The sequence below is a fragment of the Bubalus kerabau genome, chromosome 4 (genome assembly GCF_029407905.1).
Source record: "Bubalus kerabau isolate K-KA32 ecotype Philippines breed swamp buffalo chromosome 4, PCC_UOA_SB_1v2, whole genome shotgun sequence".
Taxonomy (NCBI): domain Eukaryota; kingdom Metazoa; phylum Chordata; class Mammalia; order Artiodactyla; family Bovidae; genus Bubalus; species Bubalus kerabau.
Genome location: NC_073627.1, coordinates 141,942,840 through 141,965,600, shown reverse-complemented (window position 1 = coordinate 141,965,600; position 22,761 = coordinate 141,942,840). Strand labels below are relative to the sequence as shown.

At 42.9% G+C, this 22,761-nt stretch overlaps 1 protein-coding gene across 2 annotated transcripts in view; it reads right to left on the bottom strand.

Moving 5' to 3' along the window:
* The window catches only part of EPHX2 (epoxide hydrolase 2), a 63,033-nt gene extending 55,499 nt beyond the window's left edge, over window positions 1-7,534 (bottom strand). For both annotated transcript variants that reach the window (XM_055578793.1, XM_055578794.1), the window contains exon 1: window positions 7,350-7,534. In XM_055578793.1, coding sequence (XP_055434768.1) covers window positions 7,350-7,450 — 101 coding nt within the window. In that variant the 5' untranslated portion in view covers window positions 7,451-7,534. The remainder of the gene's footprint in view (window positions 1-7,349) is intronic.
* Between the last annotated feature and the right edge of the window lie 15,227 nt (window positions 7,535-22,761).

The window sequence follows — 22,761 nt, the reverse complement described above, 5'->3', positions numbered from 1 at the left end:
TCTAGGCAAAAACTTAGAATGGAATGGAATTGGCAACCCAGTTGAAAGTATTAATATTTAACATTCCATGTTAAGAGGACAGATATCTGGGAGTTTCATATCTGATAAGTCAACAACCTTTTACCCAACTAATCCTCTTGCAGGTAACAGTGATTAACATTAAGACACAACATTAAAAAAAAATATCCCTACTATTTATAGCCTTGTTCAATTTTCTAACATCAACAACGGCTTTGGCACATCTTTGCCATTGGTTGTCTTTTTTCAGATATGACTTTATTAAATTATACTTACATGTCATCAGACTCACAAGTTTTCAGTGTACAAGTCAATGACTTGTAATTTTTGTAGTGGTGCACAAACATCACTGTGTTGCAGTTTTAGAACATTTCTATCTTCCCTGGTGGCTCAGATGGTAAAGAATACACCTGCAATGGGGAAGATCCCTTGGAGGAGGGTACGGCAACCCACTCCAGTATTCTTGCCTGGAGAATCCCCATGGACAGGGGTGGGCTATGGTTCATGGGGTCACAAAGAGTCAGACATGACTGAATTACTAAGCACAGCATGGTACATCACCTCAAAAAGATCCCTCATGCCCTTCTCAGCTGCCACCCACTTTTAAGAAACAACACACAGTTCAACCCAACAATCTTTCATTGAGGACCTAAGGCGTCAGGGCATTGTGTCTGGTGCTGTGATAGAAAAATGAAAAAAATGGATATATTCTTAGGGAGCTCCCAGGGGAACAAGTGAGGCAACAAATAAACAAATAACTATTACACACTGGATGAGTGAGGTGGAAAAGCACAGGGAAAATTGATTTTGCTGCCTGAAATTGGGGGTAGGTAAAAGAAGAGGAATTGAAGGAAGAATGTAGCTGTACAGGAAGGAGAGGTTGATAACTCTATAAAACAAAAGGAGGCAGTATTTTTATTAGTGTCTCAGAGAAGCAATTGGAGATAAGTTGTTGGCACTGGAAAGAATGACTTTCAAATTTTAAGGTTGCTTAATAAAAGCAGGGAACAGTGAAATGGCTATCACAGAAATGAAATTAGTGGATCAAAAGACCCAACAAGATTTCCGAGGACAAAGAGTAAAATGATGAAGCAGTTAAAATGAATGTGCAAGCAGGGAGGTCAACTTGGTGCTCTGTGATGATCTAGAGAGGTGGGGGATGAGAAAGGAGGTCCAAGAGGGAGGGGATATATTTATACACAGAGCTGACTCACTATGTTGTACAGTAGAAGCTAACACAACACTGTAATTATACTTCAATGTTTAAAAAAAGAATTAATGTACAAAAAGATAAGGCCCATGGAGGCCAAATTCCTTCAATAAACAAGAAGAATCACAGAAGGAAAGATCAAAAAGCAATAGTCAAAGGAAAAATAGAAGATGTTTCTAGGCTAAAGAAAAATCTGAGTTCTTAAATCAAAGGTGTTCACCAAAAAAAAGTGTTCACCAGTCAAAATTAATGAAAAAATAACCACAGCAGATAGAGGGTGGGGAAGTGTTTCAATTCTTGGGATAAGAAAGTCTCACAGACAACATTTTGGGCAAAAAAAAAAAATAGACTATACACAAAAGAAGAACAATTCAGACTGACAACAGCCTTTTTTGCTTGCAGCTTTAAATGTGAGAAAATGGTGGCGTAATACACACTAGACATTGAGATAAAAAGATGCCAAGAAAGAATGCCCCCCAAGTCTATCGCCAGAAAACTTATTTTATGTCCAAGGAGGCACCTTTGTTTTAGAGATCTTGGTTGATTTTCATAACTGATCAAATGGACTATTTGTTCTATTTCCATGCTTTAAATTCCCGCTCTTGTTTGAAATTCACCAATAAAGAGTGAGCCTATGAAACCATGGCCCACATCTTGAACCCTGATAAAAGCAGAACCCAGGCCCAGGTGCTCTCATTCTCCTCATATCCTCACTATGTGGCCCCAGGTGTGCTGTGCAATTTCCAGGTCTCATAAGTAATAAATCTTTATTTTTTTCAAAGTTCCCCAATGGCTACTGCTGAAGGGTGTCTTGTAATCACAATAAGAACCTCAAGGACTGGCCCAAGCAGAACATTGGTTATTGGTAAGCTGAGACCCACACAAACCAGGTTCAGGCAGGGAAAACTAATATAGTAGTTTGCCATCATGCCTTTCCTGGAAGAAAAAAAAAATACAAGAAAGACTTCCAGTCAACTTAAAGATAGATCAAAAAATCCTGAGAAGAGCAAAGAAATAGTTTAAAAGAAATTACAACAAACAACTGTCTCATTCAAGAGAATTATCCAATGGCCAGTAAGCACCTAATAAGAAGCTCAACATCATTATTCATCAGAAAAACATGAATTAAAGCCATGGTGACAAAGCACCAGGCCAGGCTCCCTGTGTAATATAGCAAATTCTCACTAACTATCCATTTTATACATAATAGTGTATATATGTTGATGCTACTTTCTCTATTCGTCCCACTCTCTCCTTCCTCCTCCATGTCTACAAGTCCATTCTCTACATCTGTGTTGCCATTCCTCCCCTGCAAATAGGTTCATCAGTACCATTTTTCCAGATTCCACATTTGGGTATAAATATGCATTTGTTTTCATCTTTCTGACTTATTTCACTCTGTGGGATGGGGGGAAGGGAGGGAGGCTCAAGAGGGAGAGCATACAAGTATAATTATTTCTGATTTGAGTTGAGTTGTTGCATGGCAGAAACCAACACAACATTGTAAAAATTAAAAAAAAAATTTTTTTTAAATCCAAGGGCTAAAAAAACATACAAATGAACCATGAGATAACACCATAAACCCACCAGATTTGCTAAATTTAAACAGAATGACATCAAGTACTAATGACAAGGTGGAGAAACTAGAACTCTCTTATATTTCTGGTAGGAGCAGGATTTGATACAACTGCTTTAGAAAAATTGTATACCTACTGAGAACTTTTATACTGACAAAGGGCACAAACATTTATGCAGTAGAGTTATAAGGCACACAACGTTATGCACTGATTACAATAGTGTGAAAAGAAAACCAGAAGAGACCCTGATGCTGGGAAAGACTGAGGATAGGAGGAGAAGGAGGCAACCAAGATTGAGATGGTTGGATAGCATCACTGAATCACTGAACATGAATTTGAGCAAACTCCAGGAGATGGTGAAGGACAGGGAAGCCTGGCATGCTGCAGTCCATGGGGTCGCAAAGAGTCGGACAGGACTGAGTGACCGAGCAATAACAATAATGAACAAGTGAGCGGTCTAGAATGGAGTCAGGAGGCTGCCGAGGACACATGACTTATGTACGTCTCAATCTGGGTGAGAGCATGTGTTGTCCTACGTACTGTCCTAGGAGACATCAGAATACCTGCCAGAAACTCAGGATACATACTAGGCTCCTTCCCCCAAGGGTAACTATTTCCTTTCTTGAATCAGAGCACAGTCTCGTGGCTTTTGCCTTAATAAGCCCTTGACTCTTTCTCTTCCCCAAAACACTCTCGGTTTTACCCAAATTTGTTTCTCCCGAATTGCAGTTCTTAAGACTCCTAAATCAAGCGCTTTGTTCTTTGCAGCCTTGATGCTATTGAAAGAGGGGATTGTACCAAGACATCACTCTGGGCACTTATCTGTTTCTCTCTCTGTCTAAAATACCACTGAAATTACACAAAAGATAGCCTTAAAAGATTAAAAAAAAATAATAATTTCAGGAACTCCCTGGTGGTCCAGTGGTTAGGACTCCAAACTTTCGCTGCCAGGGGCCAGGTTCAATCCTTGGTCAGGGAACTAGATCCCACATGCCACGGCACAAATAAATAAAATTTTTTAAAAAAAGAAGTAGCAGAAGAGATGGCAAGTAAAAAACATAAAACATCATGGTAGAAATCAGAAGCTCCTAGAAATCAAGAAGAAAGTGACAATCAAATGCAAAAATGGGCAAATAGTATAAAAAGGTAGACACCAAGAGAAAAAAATACAGGTGACCAATAAAAATGAATAGCAGAGAGGAAAATGTAGACTGATACAGGATAATGTTTTTCCCTCTATGTCTGGCAAAAGTTCAGGAGAGTCATCTCCACCTTAGGGAGGATCTGGGCTGGCCTACTGAAGCATTGTCGGGGCAGGTACAGCATGTTTTGGAGAATAGCTTGGCAGAATCAGTCAATATTTTAAATGTAAATACTACTTGCTTTTACTTTTAGAAAGCTCCACTTTTAGAAAACTACCCTATGGAAATATGACAGTGACATTATTTGCAATAGTGACCACTAACAAATAAATGTCCACCAACAGGGGAAAATGGTTAAATAAATTATGGAACTTCCATATTGTGGAATACTACGGAGTGGTTAAAAAGAGAAAAGTAGGTCTATGTAAACAAAAAGACATGCAACTGTTGAATAAAATAAAATGGTTAAAATTAAATAAAAAGTTAAAACAATTAAAAACTTAAAACCTAGAACAATACATGTACTAGAATTCTACTGTTTGTTTTAAAGCTACCTGTCTACCAACCTGCCTACCTACCAACCAATGTATTCATAAACGTGTCTGCATTTTTCAGACTGTAAAGGTAAAATGGGGGATATACCATATATTAAGTAACATCTCCAGGAGGCTGTGGCAGCCTGTGTAATCAAACTCATGAATATATTTATAGTGAAAGGTGTGACTATTTGAGGTTTCCCAGTTGGCTCAAGTGGTAAAGAATCCACCTGCCAACGAAGAAAAAGCAGGAGATGCAGGTTTAATCCCTGGATCGGGAAGATCCCCTGGGGGAGGATATGGCAACCCACTGCAGTAGTCTCACCTGGAGAATCCCATGGACAGAGGAGCTTGATGGGCTGCAGTCCATGGGGTCACAAAAGAGTCAGACATGACTGAGAACACACGCACATGCACAGGTGATTATTTACAGTAGTAGGAGAGAGAACGGTGATAAATGACCTCATGTTTGTTCAGATCAGATTTGCCACCAAATGAAGCCGGGCCAGATTTTGCTGCCAAAAGATTATAAAATAAATAAACAAATAAAACCCTGGGTTTTGCCTAAATGATTTATGTATCAACTATGATGTCTGGGATGTGGAGAGGAACAAGAAAAAGTGAAGAGGCATTTCCATTTTCTGTCCACAGGCTAATAAGGTCAAAGTCATGGACTCTGACTTCCAGGGTCAGCTAGCTTTGCTATACTGCTTTGTGACTACTGGGAACAATCCTCACCATGGTCACAGAGATAGTGTGTGAGTCAGTGCCACACTGGATGAACAGAATATCCCAGTACCTTGCTCTCCCTGTGCATGCTGCTGCTGGCTGCTAAGTCGCTTCAGTCGTGTCCGACTCTGTGCGACCCCATAGATGGCAGCCCACCAGGCTCCCCCGTCCCTGGGATTCTCCAGGCAAGAACACTGGAGTGGGTTGCCATTTCCTTCTCCAATGCATGAAAGTGAAAAGTGAAAGTGAAGTCGCTCAGTCATGTCCGACTATTAGCGACCCCATGGACTGCAGCCTACCAGGCTCCTCTGTCCATGGGATTTTCCAGGCAAGAGTACTGGAGTGGGGTGCCATTGCCTTCTCCCTGTGCATGAGAACTGAATAAATAAAAAATGGATCAGGAACACAGTGGCCCACCTATCTTATGTGTCATCTAATTTAACCCATATAGAAATTTGAGGGGAGGTATTTTCTTATTTTAAGACTAAGGTCTCAGTTGAGTTGAATAAGTCAGGTTAAGCAAGGTGGCCCAACGCTAAGTATTAGAACTGAGATTTTAACCTGGGTCGGACTCAAAGTCCAGTGCTGTTTGAAATTCTGTACATTTGTGGGTTCCATTGTGTAATGGTTAGCACTCTGAACTCTGAAATTGTGTACATTTGTAAACTTGACTACCTGTGACCTGTACATTCACAGATATACTCTCAAGTATATGCACTGGTATACTGACAAGTATTCTTGTGACTTGTACATTCACAAGTCATGTTCTCTCCCCCACTGATGAGGTCACAGGTATAAACATATGACATACCTTACTCTTTTTTTATGTCTTTTAAAAAAATAATAATACAACTTACAGGGTAAAAAAAGTGAAACAATACCATGGTTAAAAGGACTTCAAGGAAAGGCAATCAAAACTACAGTGAGATATAACCTCACATCTGTTAGAATGGCAAGAAATAACATGTTTGGCAAGGATATGGAGAATGATAAACCTGAATGCACTATTGACTGGAATGTAAATTGGTGCAGCCACAGGGATATTTTGGGACATTTCTTTCAGGCATCTTCAACATGTAGTTGTTTTTCCATAGTTGAAATAGTTTTTCCATAGTTTCCATGCTGTATAAACAGTTGTACATTCTGGTGGGTTTGTTTTTCTGCACTTATTATAAAAGATACGTTCTGATGTCACTGAAATCTCACCCTGAACATTCCGGTTACTGGTTATGCTTCCTAGTTGACCATTTCCCAGTAGTGAGGTTTGGGGGCCGTTTCTGCTTTGCTGCTAACATTGTGCAAGCACAGGACGTTTTCCTCTAAAAACCTTCAGTGCAGCTCTCTGAAGTGAGGGTCGCTGAGTCGTGTCTGAGTCTTTGCGACCTCATGGACTATACAGTCCATGGAATTCTCTAAGCCAGAATGCTGGAGGGGGTAGCCTTTCCTTTCTCCAGGGGATCTTCCTAACCCAGGGATCGAACCCGGGTCTCCCTCATTGCGGACGGATTCTTTACCAGCTGAGCCACAAGGAAAGCCCGAGCCCATTACAGAGAAGTAAGTGGGCAGCAGACACCTCAGGGAGTAATTTCTCTGACTTTAAGAAAAGATTTCAATATAAAGGTCAATTTTGGAGTCCTTTTGCTGATGCTAAGTCACGTCAGTCGTGTCCGACTCTGTGCGACCCCACAGACGGCAGCCCACCAGGCTCCCGTCCCTGGGATTCTCCAGGCAGGAATACTGAAGTGGGTTGCCATTTCCTTCTCCAGTGCATGAAAGTGAAATGTGAAAATGAAGTCGCTCAGTCGTGTCCGACTCTTCGCGACCCTATGGACTGTAGCCTACCAGGCTCCGCCGTCCATGGGATTTCCCAGGCAAGAGTACTGGAGTGGGTTGCCATTGGAGTCCTTAGAGAGCTTTAAACACTCAACATTTAGAAAGACAGTGGATCTACTTACACACACTGGTATTTGAGGGCCGAATAATTGTTCTAACCTTCCACCCAGCGCTCTCGACCTACAGCAATCTGAAACCAGAACCGCGAGTCTCGAAAAGCAACTTCTCCAAGGAGTGGCGCCCCAGCCGCCCGGACCAACCCACGCAGGCTTCTGAGCACTGGCAGCGACGCGGGGTCCCTTACCTGGGCAGGGCCAGCTCCTTCTCGGCGCGATCCCAGAAACTGGTGGCCGAAGGCAGAGTCAGGATCCCGCCCAGTTCGAACACGGCCGCACGCAGCGCCATGGCGATCTTTCAACCAGAAATCAAGCGAAGCAAGATGCACGAAAACCGAGCGGCCAGACTGGAGCAGCGGACCACCAAGGTTACCTAAGTCGAGCTCGGCCCCGCCCCAGCCCGAGCCTCGGCCCCACCCCCTGCCTTCAGACTGGACACACCTCCACCCCGCCCCCTGCCCTGACCCCGGCCCCGCCCCTGTCCCGGCCTCCGCCGCGCCCCCCGTACCAGATTCGACCGCGACCCACCTCCGCTCCGCCCCTTGACTTGCGCTTGACCACGCCCCACCTCCGCCTAGTCCCCTGACCCCGGCCCCGCCACTGCCCCTCCAACACGCCCCCATGCCCCGCCTCAGCCACGCCCCCCCCGTGCCAAACTTTATTGCCACCCATCTCTGCCCGCCGCCTGTCCTGGTCCCCGCTGGGGTCGCCAGGAGGTCCTATGAGGCCTTCTTTGATGTACCCGCACACGACTGAGCGACTTCACTTTCACTTTTCACGTTCATGCATTGGAGAAGGAAATGGCAACCCACTCCAGTGTTCTTGTCTGGAGAATCCCAGGGACGGGGGAGCCTGGTGGGCTGCCGTCTATAGGTCGCACAGAGTTGGGCACGACTGAAGCGACTTAGCAGCATATTCATCTCAGTTGGAATATCTAAGAAAATAATAGATTTGTGTCCCTAATTTTCTAGATTAAGTACATACAGATTCCTCACTATCCTGACCATGTGCCTCTAGTCACACCTGTTTGTCAAGGCAAAATGTAATTCTAGAATAAAATAGAATGCCTCAGGTATGGTATGCCAACAGAATACATCCACCCCAGCCTCTTGTGGAATGAGGTTTAGAAGACATTGTTCAGTCTCTCAGTCGTGTCTAACTCTTTGTGACCCCATGGACTGCAACATGCCAGGCTTCCCTGTCCTTCATGATCTCCTGGAGTTTGCTCCAATTCATGTCCACTGAATCAGTGTTGCTGTCTAACCATCTCATCCTCTGCTGCCGGGAGCCGGCGAGAGACATTCCACTCGTGACAAAGGTCATGAGGAAGGAGGCTCGGCATACGCAAAGGTGGGATCGAGCCTCGGGAGTCCCCCCGTATATTCTCGAGCATCTACCCCCAAAAAACCAGAGTCTGCCTACTTTATTGCTTTGTGCTCTCACCTCTGACTTTACTGGAGGCTGTCCCCCCACCACCATCTCGCTGTCTCTGTCAAAGAGTTAACTTACAGCTCCAATTAATAAAGTTCCTGGGCAATTAGGAGTGTTTAAATCCAAACCTCTCAGATGGCTCTCTAACTCGCCTGACAAGTTTACCCGGACACCTACAGCTATGCATACGATTGTTTACAGTCTCCCAGCCTCGAGAGGCACGGGAAGCTTAAGATATTCAAATAGCTTAGAGCCTCTCAGAGAGTTAGAAACTGTCAGAATAAAACTAGTAAAAGATTTCATTGATGAGCCCATGTTTGTTGCCACGTTTCCACATCCCCTGAATTGTATCCTTGAATGTGTATTAATTAATATAGTTGGTATGTAGAAAAAATAAGTAGTGGCCTTGGTGTTAGTAACTTTAGACCCTTAAGGTAATAAATTCTTTCCTTTGTAACCCCACTACACATCCGCCCTATAGGAATGTAATTTTATCTTCGGAAGATGGCGCCAAACCTTAAAATAATTACTCTCAGAGAAAATAAGTCTTTGTTGATAAGTTCTTGTCAAGAGTCATAAAATGTTAATAGGCCTTCTGGCCAGAAGATGATGTAAATCACCTAAACCATTTGTATATGATAAATTTGCAGGAAAGAAACCCTGGTTTTTGATAAGCATCAAAGACTGCTGACTTTGCATCCCCTATTATCCTCTATGTGTAACTTAGGGTATATAAGCCCCTGTTAAAAATAAAGCTATGGGCCTTGCTCACCAACGCTTGGTCTCCCCATGTCATTCTTCCCTTTAACTTCCAGCTGAGTGTCCATCTGGAGCGCGGATATCCTCTGCGACCATTTATTTGCCTGGGCTTCTAAGACCCACTCGAGAAGGTGTCTAAGGTGGGGCACCTTCCGCTATTCGAGAGGGTGCCTGCGGCCTCCGTGGTCAAAGCTAACCTGGTGTCACGGGTTATATTGATTTTCCGCGTAAACCAAGCCACTCAGCTTCTTTTCTCCACTAAATTTTCCTACTGAGCTATCCTCTTTTTATTACTCTTTATATCTCTAATTAACATTTGAATAGGTCGCCTAGCCGTCTCTCCTTCGAATACCCTGGATCAGCCAGGGCTGGACCTTGGCACTCTGCCTCCCCCTTCTCCTTTTGCCTTCAATCTTTAGCATCAGGGTCTTTTCGAATGAGTAAGTTCTTCGCATCAGGTAGCCAAAGTATTGGAACTTCAGCTTCAGCATCAGTCCTTCCAATGAGTATTCAGGGTTGATTTCCTTCAAAAGACATACATTTGAACTATGATTACTCCTTTGTACATTCTTTTTATGCTAATGCTGCCTTAAAATGTTTGAACTTCATTTTAAACTATACTCTTGGCTCATTTGTGTTTTTGGAAAACCTAAACCTTAGGAGTGTCCGAGTTGTGCTTACTAATGGGTTGTTGGATTCTCTGTGCCTTTGTAGTAAGTTCTGTGAGTTAAAGCATACACCTGGCCTAATGTTCCAACTTGCTGAGATGTGGGTTCAATCCCTGGATTAGGAAGATTCCCTGGAGGCAGGCATGGCAACTCACTCCAGTATTCTTGCCTAGAGAATCCCATGGACAGAGGAGTTTGGGGGCCTACAGTCCACAGGGAGGGTTGCAAAGAATTGGACACAAATGAAGCAACTTAGGATGCATGCTCAAAGGCCCTAGGTTTGAAGACTGAGCCAGAGTTAAAGTGAATAAATACAGTAGTCACTCAAGAAGTTGATGATCTTAGGGACTTCCCTGATGGTCCAGGGCTGAAGACTTCACCTCCCAGTGCAGGGGGTGCAGGTTCCATCCCTGGTCAGGAAGCCTGGGGCCATGAAATCAAAACATAAAATAGAAGCAATACTGTCATAAATTCACTAAAAGACTTTGAAAGTGATCCGCATCAGAAAATTTTTTTTAAAAGTTGGTGATCTCAGAAGTAAAACTGAATCGAAAAAAGAAAGAAAATGGCTGCCTGACTTATGTAGTTTAAAACCTCTTAAATTGAAATCTACAATTTAGACTTCTCTGTGGTCTCCACATACGCACATGCAATTTTCTATTCAATACCTCCTCATGAATATCTCATAGGCATCTTGAATTTCTCATGATTGAAACAGAGTTCTTGCTGCATTCACACCTCCCAAGTCTGCTCCTGGTCTTCAGTTCAGTTCAGTTCAGTTGCTCAGTCATGTCTGACTCTGCGACCCCATGAATCGCAGCATGCCAGGTCTTGCTGTCCATCACCAACTCCTGGAGTTCACTCAAACTCATGTCCATCGAGTCAGTGATGCCATCCAGCCGTTTCATCCTCTGTCATCCCCTTTTCCTCCTGCCCCCAATCCCTCCCAGCATCAGGGTCTTTTCAAATGAGTCAGCTCTTCGCATCAGGTGGCCAAAGTACTGGAGTTTCAGCTTCAATATTAGTCCCTGCAATGAACAGGGCTGATCTCCTTTAGGATGGACTGGTCGGATCTCCTTGCAGTCCAAGGGACTCTCAAGAGTCTTCTCCAATACCACAGTTCAAAAGCATCAATTCTTTGGCACTCAGCTTTCTTCACAGTCCAACTCTCACATCCATACATGACCACTGGAAACACCATAGCCTTGACTAGACGGACCTTTGTTGACAAAGTAATGTCGCTGCTTTTCAATATGCTATCTAGGTTGGTCATAACTTTCCTTCCAAGGAGTAAGTGTCTTTTAATTTCATGGCTGAAATCACCATCTGCAGTGATTTTGGAGCCCAGAAAAATAAAGTCTGCCACTGTTTCCACTGTTTCCCCATCTATTTGCCATGAAGTGATGGGACCGGATGCCATGATCTTAGTTTTCTGAATGTTGAGCTTTAAGCCAAATTTTTCACTCTCCTCTTTCACTTTCATCAAGAGGCTTTTTAGTTCCTCTTCGCTTTCTGCCATAAGGGTGGTGTCATCTGCATAGCTGAGGTTATTGATATTTCTCCCAGCAATCTTGATTCCAGCTTGTACTTTATCCAGCCCAGCGTTTCTCATGATGTACTCTGCATATAAGTTAAATAAGCAGGGTGACAATATACAGTCTTGACGGACTCCTTTTCCTATTTGGAACCAGTCTGTTGTTCCATGTCCAGTTCTAACTGTTGCTTCCTGACCTGGATACAGATTTCTCAAGAGGCAGGTCAGGTGGTCTGGTATTCCCATCTCTTTCAGAATTTTCCACACTTTATTGTGGTCCACACAGTCAAAGGCTTTGGCATAGTCAATAGAGCAGAAATAGATGTTTTTCTGGAACTCTCTTGCTTTTTCGATGATCCAGCAGATGTTGACAATTTGATCTCTGGTTCTTCTGCCTTTTCTAAATCCAGCTTGAACAACTGGAAGTTCATGGTTCATGTATTGCTGAAGCCTGGCTTGGAGAATTTTGAGCATTACTTTATTAGTGTGTGAGATGAGTGCAATTGTGCGGTAGTTGGAGCATTTTTTGGCATTGCCTTTCTTTGGGATTGGAATGAAAACTGACCTTTTCCAGTCCTGTGGCCACTGCTGAGTTTTCCAAATTTGCTGGCATACTGAGTGCATCACTTTCACAGCATCATCTTCCAGGATTTGAAATAGCTCCACTGGAATTCCATCACCTCCACTAGCTTTGCTCGTAGTGATACTTCCTAAGGCCCACTTGACTTCACATTCCAGATGTCTGACTCTAGGTCAGTGATCACACCATCATGAGTATCTTGTTCGTGAAGATCTTTTTTGTACAGTTCTTCTGTGTATCCTTGCTATCTCTTCTTAATATCTTCTGCTTCTGTTAGGTCCATACCATTTCTGTCCTTTATCGAGCCCATCTTTGCATGAAATATTCCCTTGGTATCTCTAATTTTCTTGAAGAGATCGCTAATCTTTCCCATTCTGTTGTTTTCCTCTATTTCTTTGCACTGATCATTGAGGAAGGCTTTCTTATCTCTCCTTGCTATTCTTTGGAACTCTGCATTCAGATGCGTATATCTTTCCTTTTCTCCTTTGCTTTTCACTTCTCTTCTTTTCACAGCTATTTGTAAGGCCTCCCCAGACAGCCATTTTGCTTTTTTGCATTTCTTTTCCATGGGGATGGTCTTGATCCCTGTCTCCTGTACAATGTCATGAACCTCCTGGTCTTACTAAAGGGTATTTCCATTCAGGCAGTTGCTCAATCTAAAAAACTTGGAGCAGCTTACATATCTCTGGTTCCCAGCTAAGTGTGCCCTTGAACTTAATCCCAGTGGAGGCTGGCTGATTGGGGCAGAGGTGACAGCTTCCAGTTCAGTGGTGGTGTTTTTCTGGGAGTCTTTCTTTTTTTTAAGTAAATAAAGTCTTTTTTATTAATCATCATTATACAAATTAATTAACCATGAACATTTGAGTGACAGCATACACAATTTATCTCTCTAGAATATTGGCTTTTTATTTTATTTTGGAGTAGAGTTGATTAACAATGTCATGATAGTTTCAGATGTACAGAGAAGTGATTCAGCTATATATATTGTATAACTGATACATGTATCCTTATTCAAATTCTTTTCCCATGTATGTGATCCTGTAGGCTCACTCCTGGGCATATATCTGCAGAAAAACATGGTCTGGAAGTATACATGCCCCCTAAAGTTAACTACAGCACTGTTTATAATAGCCCAGATATGGAAGCAATCTAAATGTCCATCAACAGAGGAGTGGATAAAGAAGATATGGTACATATACACCGTCGACGAAAAAATTCATCACAACCTGAAAGTAGACTTATTTTATTTGGTGGGGATGTTAAGGACTCCAAGCCTGGGAGATCATTTCAGTAGCCATGAGAAAACTACTCTGAAGAGGCAGGAGAGGGAATCAGGCTATATACAAGTTTGCAACATAGGGAGCAGGCAGTCTGAACATCAGAGATTATTGTGAAGTAAGGAAAACCAGATATCAAGTTAAGGAATTTAGCGTTCTTCTATGCATGGAAAAATGCAAGAGTATAGGATTATTGAAGTCATTCCTTTCCTATGCATCTCAGCTATCTGGGGCCAGCATCCTGCACAGAGATATTTTTCTCTTTCTTGAATTTCCTTAAGACCTTGCAGCTCACACTGGATTGCGATAATCACTGATGATTATGAAATCCTTACGTTCCTCATGTAGGAACTTGAGCACTTGTCAACATGGTTCAGAAACTCACATTTGGAGGGCCAGGGTCATGGATAGCTGTGACATTTCTTACCCATCAATATGGCAGGAAATATTTTGTTTCACATTACAACGGAATATTACTCAGCTGTAGAAAGAATGAAATAATGCCATATGTAGCAACGTGGATGGGCCTAGAGATTGTTGTACTGAATGAAGTAGTTCAGACAGAGAAAGAGGAATATCATATGTTATTGCTTTCTTAAAGGCCCCGTCTGGAGCTCATTCTGCCATTTTTTCCCCAAAGATTCTACAGGTTCCTAATTTCCTGTATTCAATCTCTTGCTATTTAAATTAACTAGAGTGATTTCTGTTGCCTGACTGATGCAGTACTGTTTAGGAATACACATATGTGTTTGTGAAATGCAGCGAAATGAAGAGGAAGGTCACATCAACAGAATTAGATTTTATAAAACCCCCTTTGAGAAAAAAAATAAGAAAGGTAGAATATGAGACCCCGTTTTAGATGGGAATCATCTTTGCTGAAGACGAAATTGTGATCCTTTGTTTATTCCAGGGCTGTAAACTAGGAGACTGATTTGATCTGGACTATTTTATAATACCTTTACAGGACTTCCTGGATGAATTGCTTAGGGAAAGATGAGAGATCTCAATTGCATTTCTCTGTGTTCCACTTTTTCTCATAGGTCATTGTCCCCCTCTGTTTTCAGCCATGCAAGATATAGGAAGATGCGAGTTCACTCAGGTGGACAATGGAAATGGTATACCTTTTTGAGATGTAAATCCTAACTCTTATGTCTACTAATCTTAATATTTATAAATATGTTTTAGGTGGTAGCACTGGGATCATAAAACATGGCCAGTATAGTAGTGAAAATTCAGAAATTACACCTGCTATCAATCACTCAATTTGTAATGAGCTTATCAGATTTTATTTTAGATTTCCTGCTCCTGCAACCCCTTCCCCACCTCCTGCTAGACATGGGTCTTCCAATTCTATTTTAAAGACTTATTTATTTTTAGTTAGTTTTGGCTGCAGTGGGTCTTCATTGCAGTCATCAGGGGCTACTCATCATTGTGGGGTGCAGGCTTCTCATCACGGTGGCTTCTCTTGTTGTGGAGTACAGGCTCTAGGCCCACAGGCTTCAGTAGTTGTGGTTTGAGGGCTTTAGAGCACAGGCTCAATAGTTGCGGTGCATGGGCTTAGTTGCTCAATGACATGTGGGATATGTGTGGACCAGGGATTGAGTCCATGGCCCCTGCATTGGCATGATTCTCAACCATTGGACCACCAGAGAAATCCTCCAACCCTATTTTAAAACTCTGTTTAATTCCTAATAGTTGAGAGAGAGGTTCACAGTGCTGTTTCTCCTGCTGTAGGTGTTTGAATCACGCTCAAAACTGTCTCAAGTGTTTTCTAAGCCCTCGTTTCACCTGAAGGTTGGTCTTTCTTCAGTGCAGCAAATGAATTTCTTTTATTCATTCAACAAATACATATCAAGTACCTGCTGTGTGCCAGGTACTTTCTCAGCACTTGGGATCCAGTGGGAAACAAAACAGACCAAAAATAGGAACAAAAAGTTTCCATTTTTAGTGTAATGATGAATTAAGGAGTTGCCAGTTGCTTATGGGGCAATGAGAAAAATGACATTGGGAATAGTGATGTTAGCTACTTGTTTTTTTTTTTTTTTTTAGCAAGAAATATAACTGTATTTTCAGAAGACATGTTCTTAAAAATAGAAATCCACTAAAAACTGTTAAAACTAATAAGCTGAGCAAGTTGCAGGACATAGGGTCAATATAAAATAGTCAACTATATTTCTATACACTAGCAGTGAAAAATATGAAAACAAAATGTAAAAAACAATTCTATTTATAAAAGTATCAAAAAGAATAAAATAATAAAAATAAGCTTATTAGGAGTGTAAAGCTTGTATTTTGAAAGCTGCCAGACTTTTTAAAAATTTAAGTTGTTTTTTCTTATTTGTTATTTTTGGGGCTGCCAACACCTATACACTCTTGCTACCTTTAGAAAATTCTGCCCCAAAGTGGACATCTGTCAGTCAGAGATGCACAATGTTCTTCAAACATCTCTCTATTTTGATATCTCTCACATTTTGAATTTTACACAAACACCACAGCAGTCAGACTGTCCTCCTACTGATCACGTGGCTTGGGTGGTGCCAGTCAATGTGCTCGCCTGTTGGGTAAGGGAATGAGCAAGCTGAAGTGACAGCCGTGTGAGGTGGAACTTGCTTCCAGCCTTGGCAGTGGCAGGAGCATCTAGCTTTGATCTTGGAGAGATAGCTGTGAGTGGTCCTAAAGAGAGGTTTTTAACTCCCTGACCAGGCACTGAACCTGGGTAAGCCTGGAGAGTCCCATGGACAGAGGAGCCTGGTGGGCTGCAGTCCATGGGGTCGCTAGGAGTCGGACACGACTGAGCGACTTCACTTTCACTTTTCACTTTCATGCATTGGAGAAGGAAATGGCAACCCACTCCAGTGTTCTTGCCTGGAAAATCCCAGGGACGGGGGAGCCTGGTGGGCTGCCGTCTATGGGGTCGCACAGAGTCGGACACGACTGAAGCGACTTAGCAGCAGCAGCAGCAGCAACCTGGATGAAAACCAGAAACCTTAACCACTAGACTACCAGGGTCTAGAAGCTAGAAGCAAAGTTCAGTTCAGTCACTCAGTCGTGTCTGACTCTTTGCGACCCCATGAATCGCAGCATGCCAGGCCTCCCTGTCCATCACCAACTTCCAGAGTCCACCCAAAACCATGTCCATTGAGTCAGTGATGCCATCCAACCATCTCATCCTCTGTCGTCCCCTTCTCCTCTTGCCCTCAATCTTTCCCAGCATCAGGGTCTTTTCAAACGAGTCAGCTCTTCTCATCAGGTGGCCAAAGTATTGGAGTTTCAGCTTCACCATCAGTCCCTCCAATGAACACCCAAGACTCATCACATTTAGGATGGACTGGTTGGATCTCCTTCCAGTCCAAGGGATTCTTAAGAGTCTTCTCCAACACCACAGTTCAAAAGCATCAATTCTTCGGCACTCAGCTTTCTTCACAGTCCAACTCTCACATCCATACATGACCACTGGAAAAACCATAACCTTGACTAGACGGACCTTTGTTGACAGAGTAATGTCTCTACTTTTTAATATGCTGTCTAGGTTGGTCATAACTTTTCTTCCAAGGAGTATAAGTGTCTTTTAATTTCATGGCTGAAATCACCATCTGCAGTGATTTTGGAGCCCAGAAAAATAAAGTCTGCCACTGTTTCCACTGTTTCCCCATCTATTTGCCATGAAGTGATGGGACCGGATGCCATGATCTTCGTTTTCTGAATGTTGAGCTTTAAGCCAAATTTTTCACTCTCCTCTTTCACTTTCATCAAGAGGCTTTTTAGTTCCTCTTCACTTTCTGCCATAAGGGTGGTGTCATCTGCATATCTGAGGTTATTGATATTTCTCCCAGCAATCTTGATTCCAGCTTGTGCTTCATCCAGCCCAGTGTTTCTCATGATGTACTCTGCATATAAGTTAAATAAGCAGGGTGACAATACACAGTCTTGACGGACTCCTTTCCTATTTGGAACCAGTCTGTTGTTCCATGTCCAGTTCTAACTGTTGCTTCCTGACCTGCATACAGGTTTCTCAAGAGGCAGGTCAGGTGGCCTGGTATTCCCATCTCTTTCAGAATTTTCCACACTTTATTGTGGTCCACACAGTCAAAGGCTTTGGCATAATCAATAGAGCAGAAATAGATGTTTTTCTGGAACTCTCTTGCTTTTTCGATGATCCAGCAGATGTTGACAATTTGATCTCTGGTTTCTCTGCCTTTTCTAAAACCAGCTTGAACAACTGGAAGTTCATGGTTCATGTATTGCTGAAGCCTGGCTTGGAGAATTTTAAGCATCACTTTACTAGCGTGTGAGATGAGTGCAATTGTGCAGTAGTTTGAGCATTCTTTGGCATTGCCTTTCTTTGGGATTGGAATGAAAACTGACCTTTTCCAGTCCTGTGACTACTGCTGAGTTTTCCAAATTTGCTGGCATACTGAGTGCATCACTTTCACAGCATCATCTTCCAGGATTTGAAATAGCTCCACTGGAATTCCATCACCTCCACTAGCTTTGCTCGTAGTGATACTTCCTAAGGCCCACTTGACTTCACATTCCAGGATGTCTGGCTCTAGGTCAGTGATCACACCATCGTGATTATCTGGGTCATGAAGCTCTTTTTTGTACATTTCTTCTGTGTATTCTTGCTATCTCTTCTTAATATCTTCTGCTTCTGTTAGGTCCATACCATTTCTGTCCTTTATCGAGCCCATCTTTGCATGAAATATTCCCTTGGTATCTCTAATTTTCTTGAAGAGATCTCTAGTCTTTCCCGTTCTGTTGTTTTCCTCTATTTCCTTGCACTGATTGCTGAGGAAGGCTTTCTTACCTCTTCTTGCTATTCTTTGGAACTCTGCATTCAGATGCTTATATCTTTCCTTTTCTCCTTTGCTTTTTGCTTCCCTTCTTTTCCCAGCTATTTGTAAGGCCTTGTCAGACAGCCATTTTATTTTTTTGCATTTCTCTTTCTTGGGGATGGTCTTGATCCCTGTCTCCTGTACAATGTCGTGAACCTCCATCCATAGTTCATCAGGCAGTCTGTCTATCAGATCTAGTCTCTTAAATCTATTTCTCACTTCCACTGTATAGTCATAAGGGATTTGATTTAGGTCATACCTGAATGGTCTAGTGGTTTTCCCTACTTTCTTCAATTTCAGCCTGAATTTGGCAATAAGGAGCTCATGATCTGAGCCACAGTCAGCTCCCGGTCTTGTTTTTGCTGACTGTATAGAGCTTCTCCATCTTTGGAAGAAGCCAAGTGGCCCTAACTCTTTCCTGGTTTGAAAGCAAGAACGTTTCAAGGAGGCAACAACTCCACAAACAGTTACAAAGCTTATTATTAGAGACACAGCACAATATGTGGGAGAAAACACAGAGAAACAGTTTGTTTAAGTGAGACAGAAATACACCCTCAGGGAGGAGCACAGGTGTCCTGAATGAGGAACACATTAAAGAGGTGATTTAAATCAGCAGTCTCCAACATTTTTGGCAGTAGGAATCAGTTTTGTGGAAGAGTTTTTCCACAAACCCGGCGGTGGTCAGGCGAGGGGTGGGGTGGGTGGCGGGGGATGGTTTCAGGATAATTCAAGTGCATTACATTTATTGGACACTTTATTTCTATTATTATTACATCAGCTCTATCTCAAATTGAAACAGAGCAGGACAATATGGTCCTTGTCCTACCAAGTCCTCTGCCTGCGTTTTGTCTGGAAAACTTTAGTCAAAGAATAAGTTTAATCAGAGAAGTGAGAACGTGTGAAAACAAAGGAAAATAGTCAAAGGAGACCAAATAATGATAATGAGTCATTAAACATAGTCAAGGACCTTTAGTTCTTTCTCAAGGGCCACAGATAATATTATGAACCATGTCCTATGAGCTGTCTTATAGATACTAAAACACCAGGTGGAGAAGTTACTTGCATGATGACCAGACTGTAGCCATGACATAAGCTGCCACAATTCCGTGAACTGACCACAGAGAAATGGTAACAAATAGACCCTGAAACTGAAGATTCAGTTCAGTTCAGTTGCTCAGTCGTGTCCAACTCTTTGCGATTCCATGAATCACAGCACGCCAGGCCTCCCTGTCCATCACCAACTCCCGGAGTTTACTCAAACTCATATCCATCGAGTCGTTTACTTAAAACAACCAAGAGGATGCTGGTGAGACCATCGACAACCAATTTGAAGGTGGCTCTTAGAGCTGACTGTGCTGTTTCTGCATGTAGCCCCCTGCCACTCTGTCCACAAAAGCTCTCATCCCCTGCTTGTCATGCGGGGTTGGGGGAGTCGCCTTTGAAACAGGTGTCCACTCTCCCCCACCAGTTGCTGGCATCTGAAATAAAACAAACCTTCCTTTCCACCAACCTGGCCTGTTTATTGGCTTTTGAGAGGTAAGCAGCCAGGCCCACCACATACCTTTCAGTACCAAGATCACCAGGCATTAGATCCCGGAGGTTGTGAACTCCTGATTTAAATCTCTTGTATAGGACAGTCCTTCCTGGTTTTTGTTTACCTTTGGCCAATTATCTCGTTTTTTTCCCCAGGACCCTCTCCAACATCTATATGCAACTTTTTGTTAAGATGGATCCCACCACAGAGGACTATGGGTGCATGTCCACACTTATTATGCGGTGGCATCCCCTCCCTTTTTTACCCCCAAGGAGCCTTCCTGTGTATGTGTGGGCAGGGGAGTTTTCCTGACCTCTTATCGGCAGCCATCTTATCCCTTCACTTCAGCAGAGCTCCAATTCTTCCACTAGCTTTGTCCTTGGAGTGTCTGGGTGAATACAAAACTTGAATTTTCCTCCACTTTATAAACACCAGCTGTTCAGCCTAGGGGCCCATCTATCTCCCACTTCAGATTCACTGGGGAGCTGGGACAGAGCTTCTCCAGTCTAATCCTGGACGTGCTTGCCGCGCAGCGGTGGCCTTGTTAACATTGTACTGGCGTGATTTGCTGTCACTACATTGTTCTTGGCTGTGTGCTTTCCACACTTGCTTCTCTCGTCCTCCCTGAGAGTCTGTGAGCTATCAATATCCTGTAATAAGCCCCTTTTTCTTATAAGACCAAGAGAAATGTCTATGGTAGCAAATAAGAACTCCATAAGTCATAGCTAGGAATTCCCAGGCGGCCCTAGTGCCAATGCAAGAGACATTAAAAAAATGGGTTTGATTCCTGGGTCTGGAAGATCCCCTGGAGGAGGAAAGGGCAACCTACTCCAGTGTTCTTGCCTGGGAAATCCCACAGACAGAGGAGTCTGGTGGGCTACAGTCCATGAGGTCTCACAGAATGGGACACAACTAAGGCTACTTAGCACACACTCCAGATGTGGCCACCTTATGAATCTTGGAAGAGCCACCTTGACCATAGAATCTAAAATTGCCAAGTGCTCACTTTCCCAGCTCCCTGCCTTGAGGCTGGGGTGAAGGTCAGTGAGCTTAGCCCAGCTAATCAGAGGCACCCAGCCCAGACTTTACAAGAGGGGCTGGTGAAGAGAACAGGGAGAGAGGAAAAGGGCTTTGGTTGGCAGTGTCAGGGCAGCAGCAGCATCTGGGGTCCACAGCTACCAGAGGTGATGCAGGTCCTATGGCCCTCCACCTTAAGCAACATCAGTTACAGTGTTCTTTGCAGGTTTCCTATCATTTTTTCCTTTCTTTTAAAAATATTTTTGTTTTTTGATGTGGATCATTTTTAAACTCTTTATTGAATTTGTTATTCTGTTTTATATATATATATATATATATATATTTTTTTTTTTTTTCCTTTTTTTTCAGCCAGGAAGCATGTGGGATCTTAGCTCCCAAACTAGGGATCCAACCCGCACACTCTGCATTGGGAAGTAAAGTCAACCACTGGACAACCAGAGAAGTCCTCCCCTTCCCATCATTTTTCTGATTTCTAAGTTAAAAGTCAGTCCTTGGGCCTCTTCTCTTCTTCATCTACATTCATCCTGTTGGTTATCTCAACTGATCTCCTCCTCCCTAAACTCTCTCTTCTGTGGTCTTCCTCATATGTGACTGCCTGGCCACAGACAGCTCTGTGTGAAGGCCATACAGGCCTCTGATTTTCATGTTTAAAAAGCTGCAGAGAAGTGATTGCCATGCTGAGACTACAAGCTGCACCCCAGCCCTGTCTGTGCTGGGAATTGCAGGAAACCTGTCTCTCTTCCACCTGCAAGTTCTCCCCAGAATTATCTCCTGAGAACGCTTAGCATTGTGCATCCTTCAAAGGAGAAATGCTTGAAGAAACATGTCAGACCTACCTTTAGAAATGAGAGGCTGAACCTAGATAACTGATCAGAGGGCTAAAGTCCAAACTCAGGTTTAGATCCTGTGATTTGCCTAATTATTGCATCAATTTAACTTATAGCATCTATGGCGGGGGAATGGACAAGATCCCAGGACAAATGCCAGGAAGCCTCCCTTGTCAGGGAAATGTATTTTTCTTCCTCTATCAGATGAGCTCGTTTCTGCTTTAACAAAAATTCTTGCAACAAACTCACCTAAGGATTTTATTCTTTAATCTTAAAAATTTTTTATTGAAGTATAATTGACCCACAACACCCTGTTAATTCCATCCGCACAACACAGTGATTCGATATTTATCACCACAGTCTAGTTACCATCTGTCACTCTACCAAATTATCACAGTATTATTGACTCTATTCCCCACTGTATATTTCATTTCCCTGACTCACTTATTTTGTAACTGGGAGTTATACCTCTTAGTGTCCTTTACCTATTTCACTCATTCCCCCGACTCCCTTCCCCTCTTCATCTGAAAGATTTATCATGGACCACGCAAGCCATCTTTCTTCCCTCCCCTAACCACCTCTCACTGCCTCTAAACTTGAACAAGGGTTGGGTCCCCACATGCCCCAGCAGGCAGGTTCAAAGGACAAACCTGGGAGGAGATGCAGTCACACCCCAAACCTCCAATCCTAGGCTGCTTACCCTGTCCTGCCTTGTGTTCCCTACAGAAACTCCAGTACACACTCTGGGATATGCTTTCTCCGCTGCCCTTTCTGCCCTGTCTGGCCCAAGTGCTTCCCCAAGTGGCCCTACCTTACATGCTATGATTCCTGCTTCTGCTGATCTGTGCATATAAACTTCTTCCTCCATGAAATCATTCACCTGTCTGCATGTCTTACCATATCTGATTGAAACAAATTCTGAGTATACATTCTAGAACAGGATATATAGATGTATGCATTTTTTCAAAGTGTAATTACGAAAGAAACTTGGGTGTGTAAACTTCTTTTTTTTTTATTTTAAGAGCAAAAGTGCTTGATTTGGGGGAGCTTCCCAGCATTTAAATTGCTTTCTAATAACACTAAGTCCCCTACATACAAATGAGTTCTGTTCTGAAAC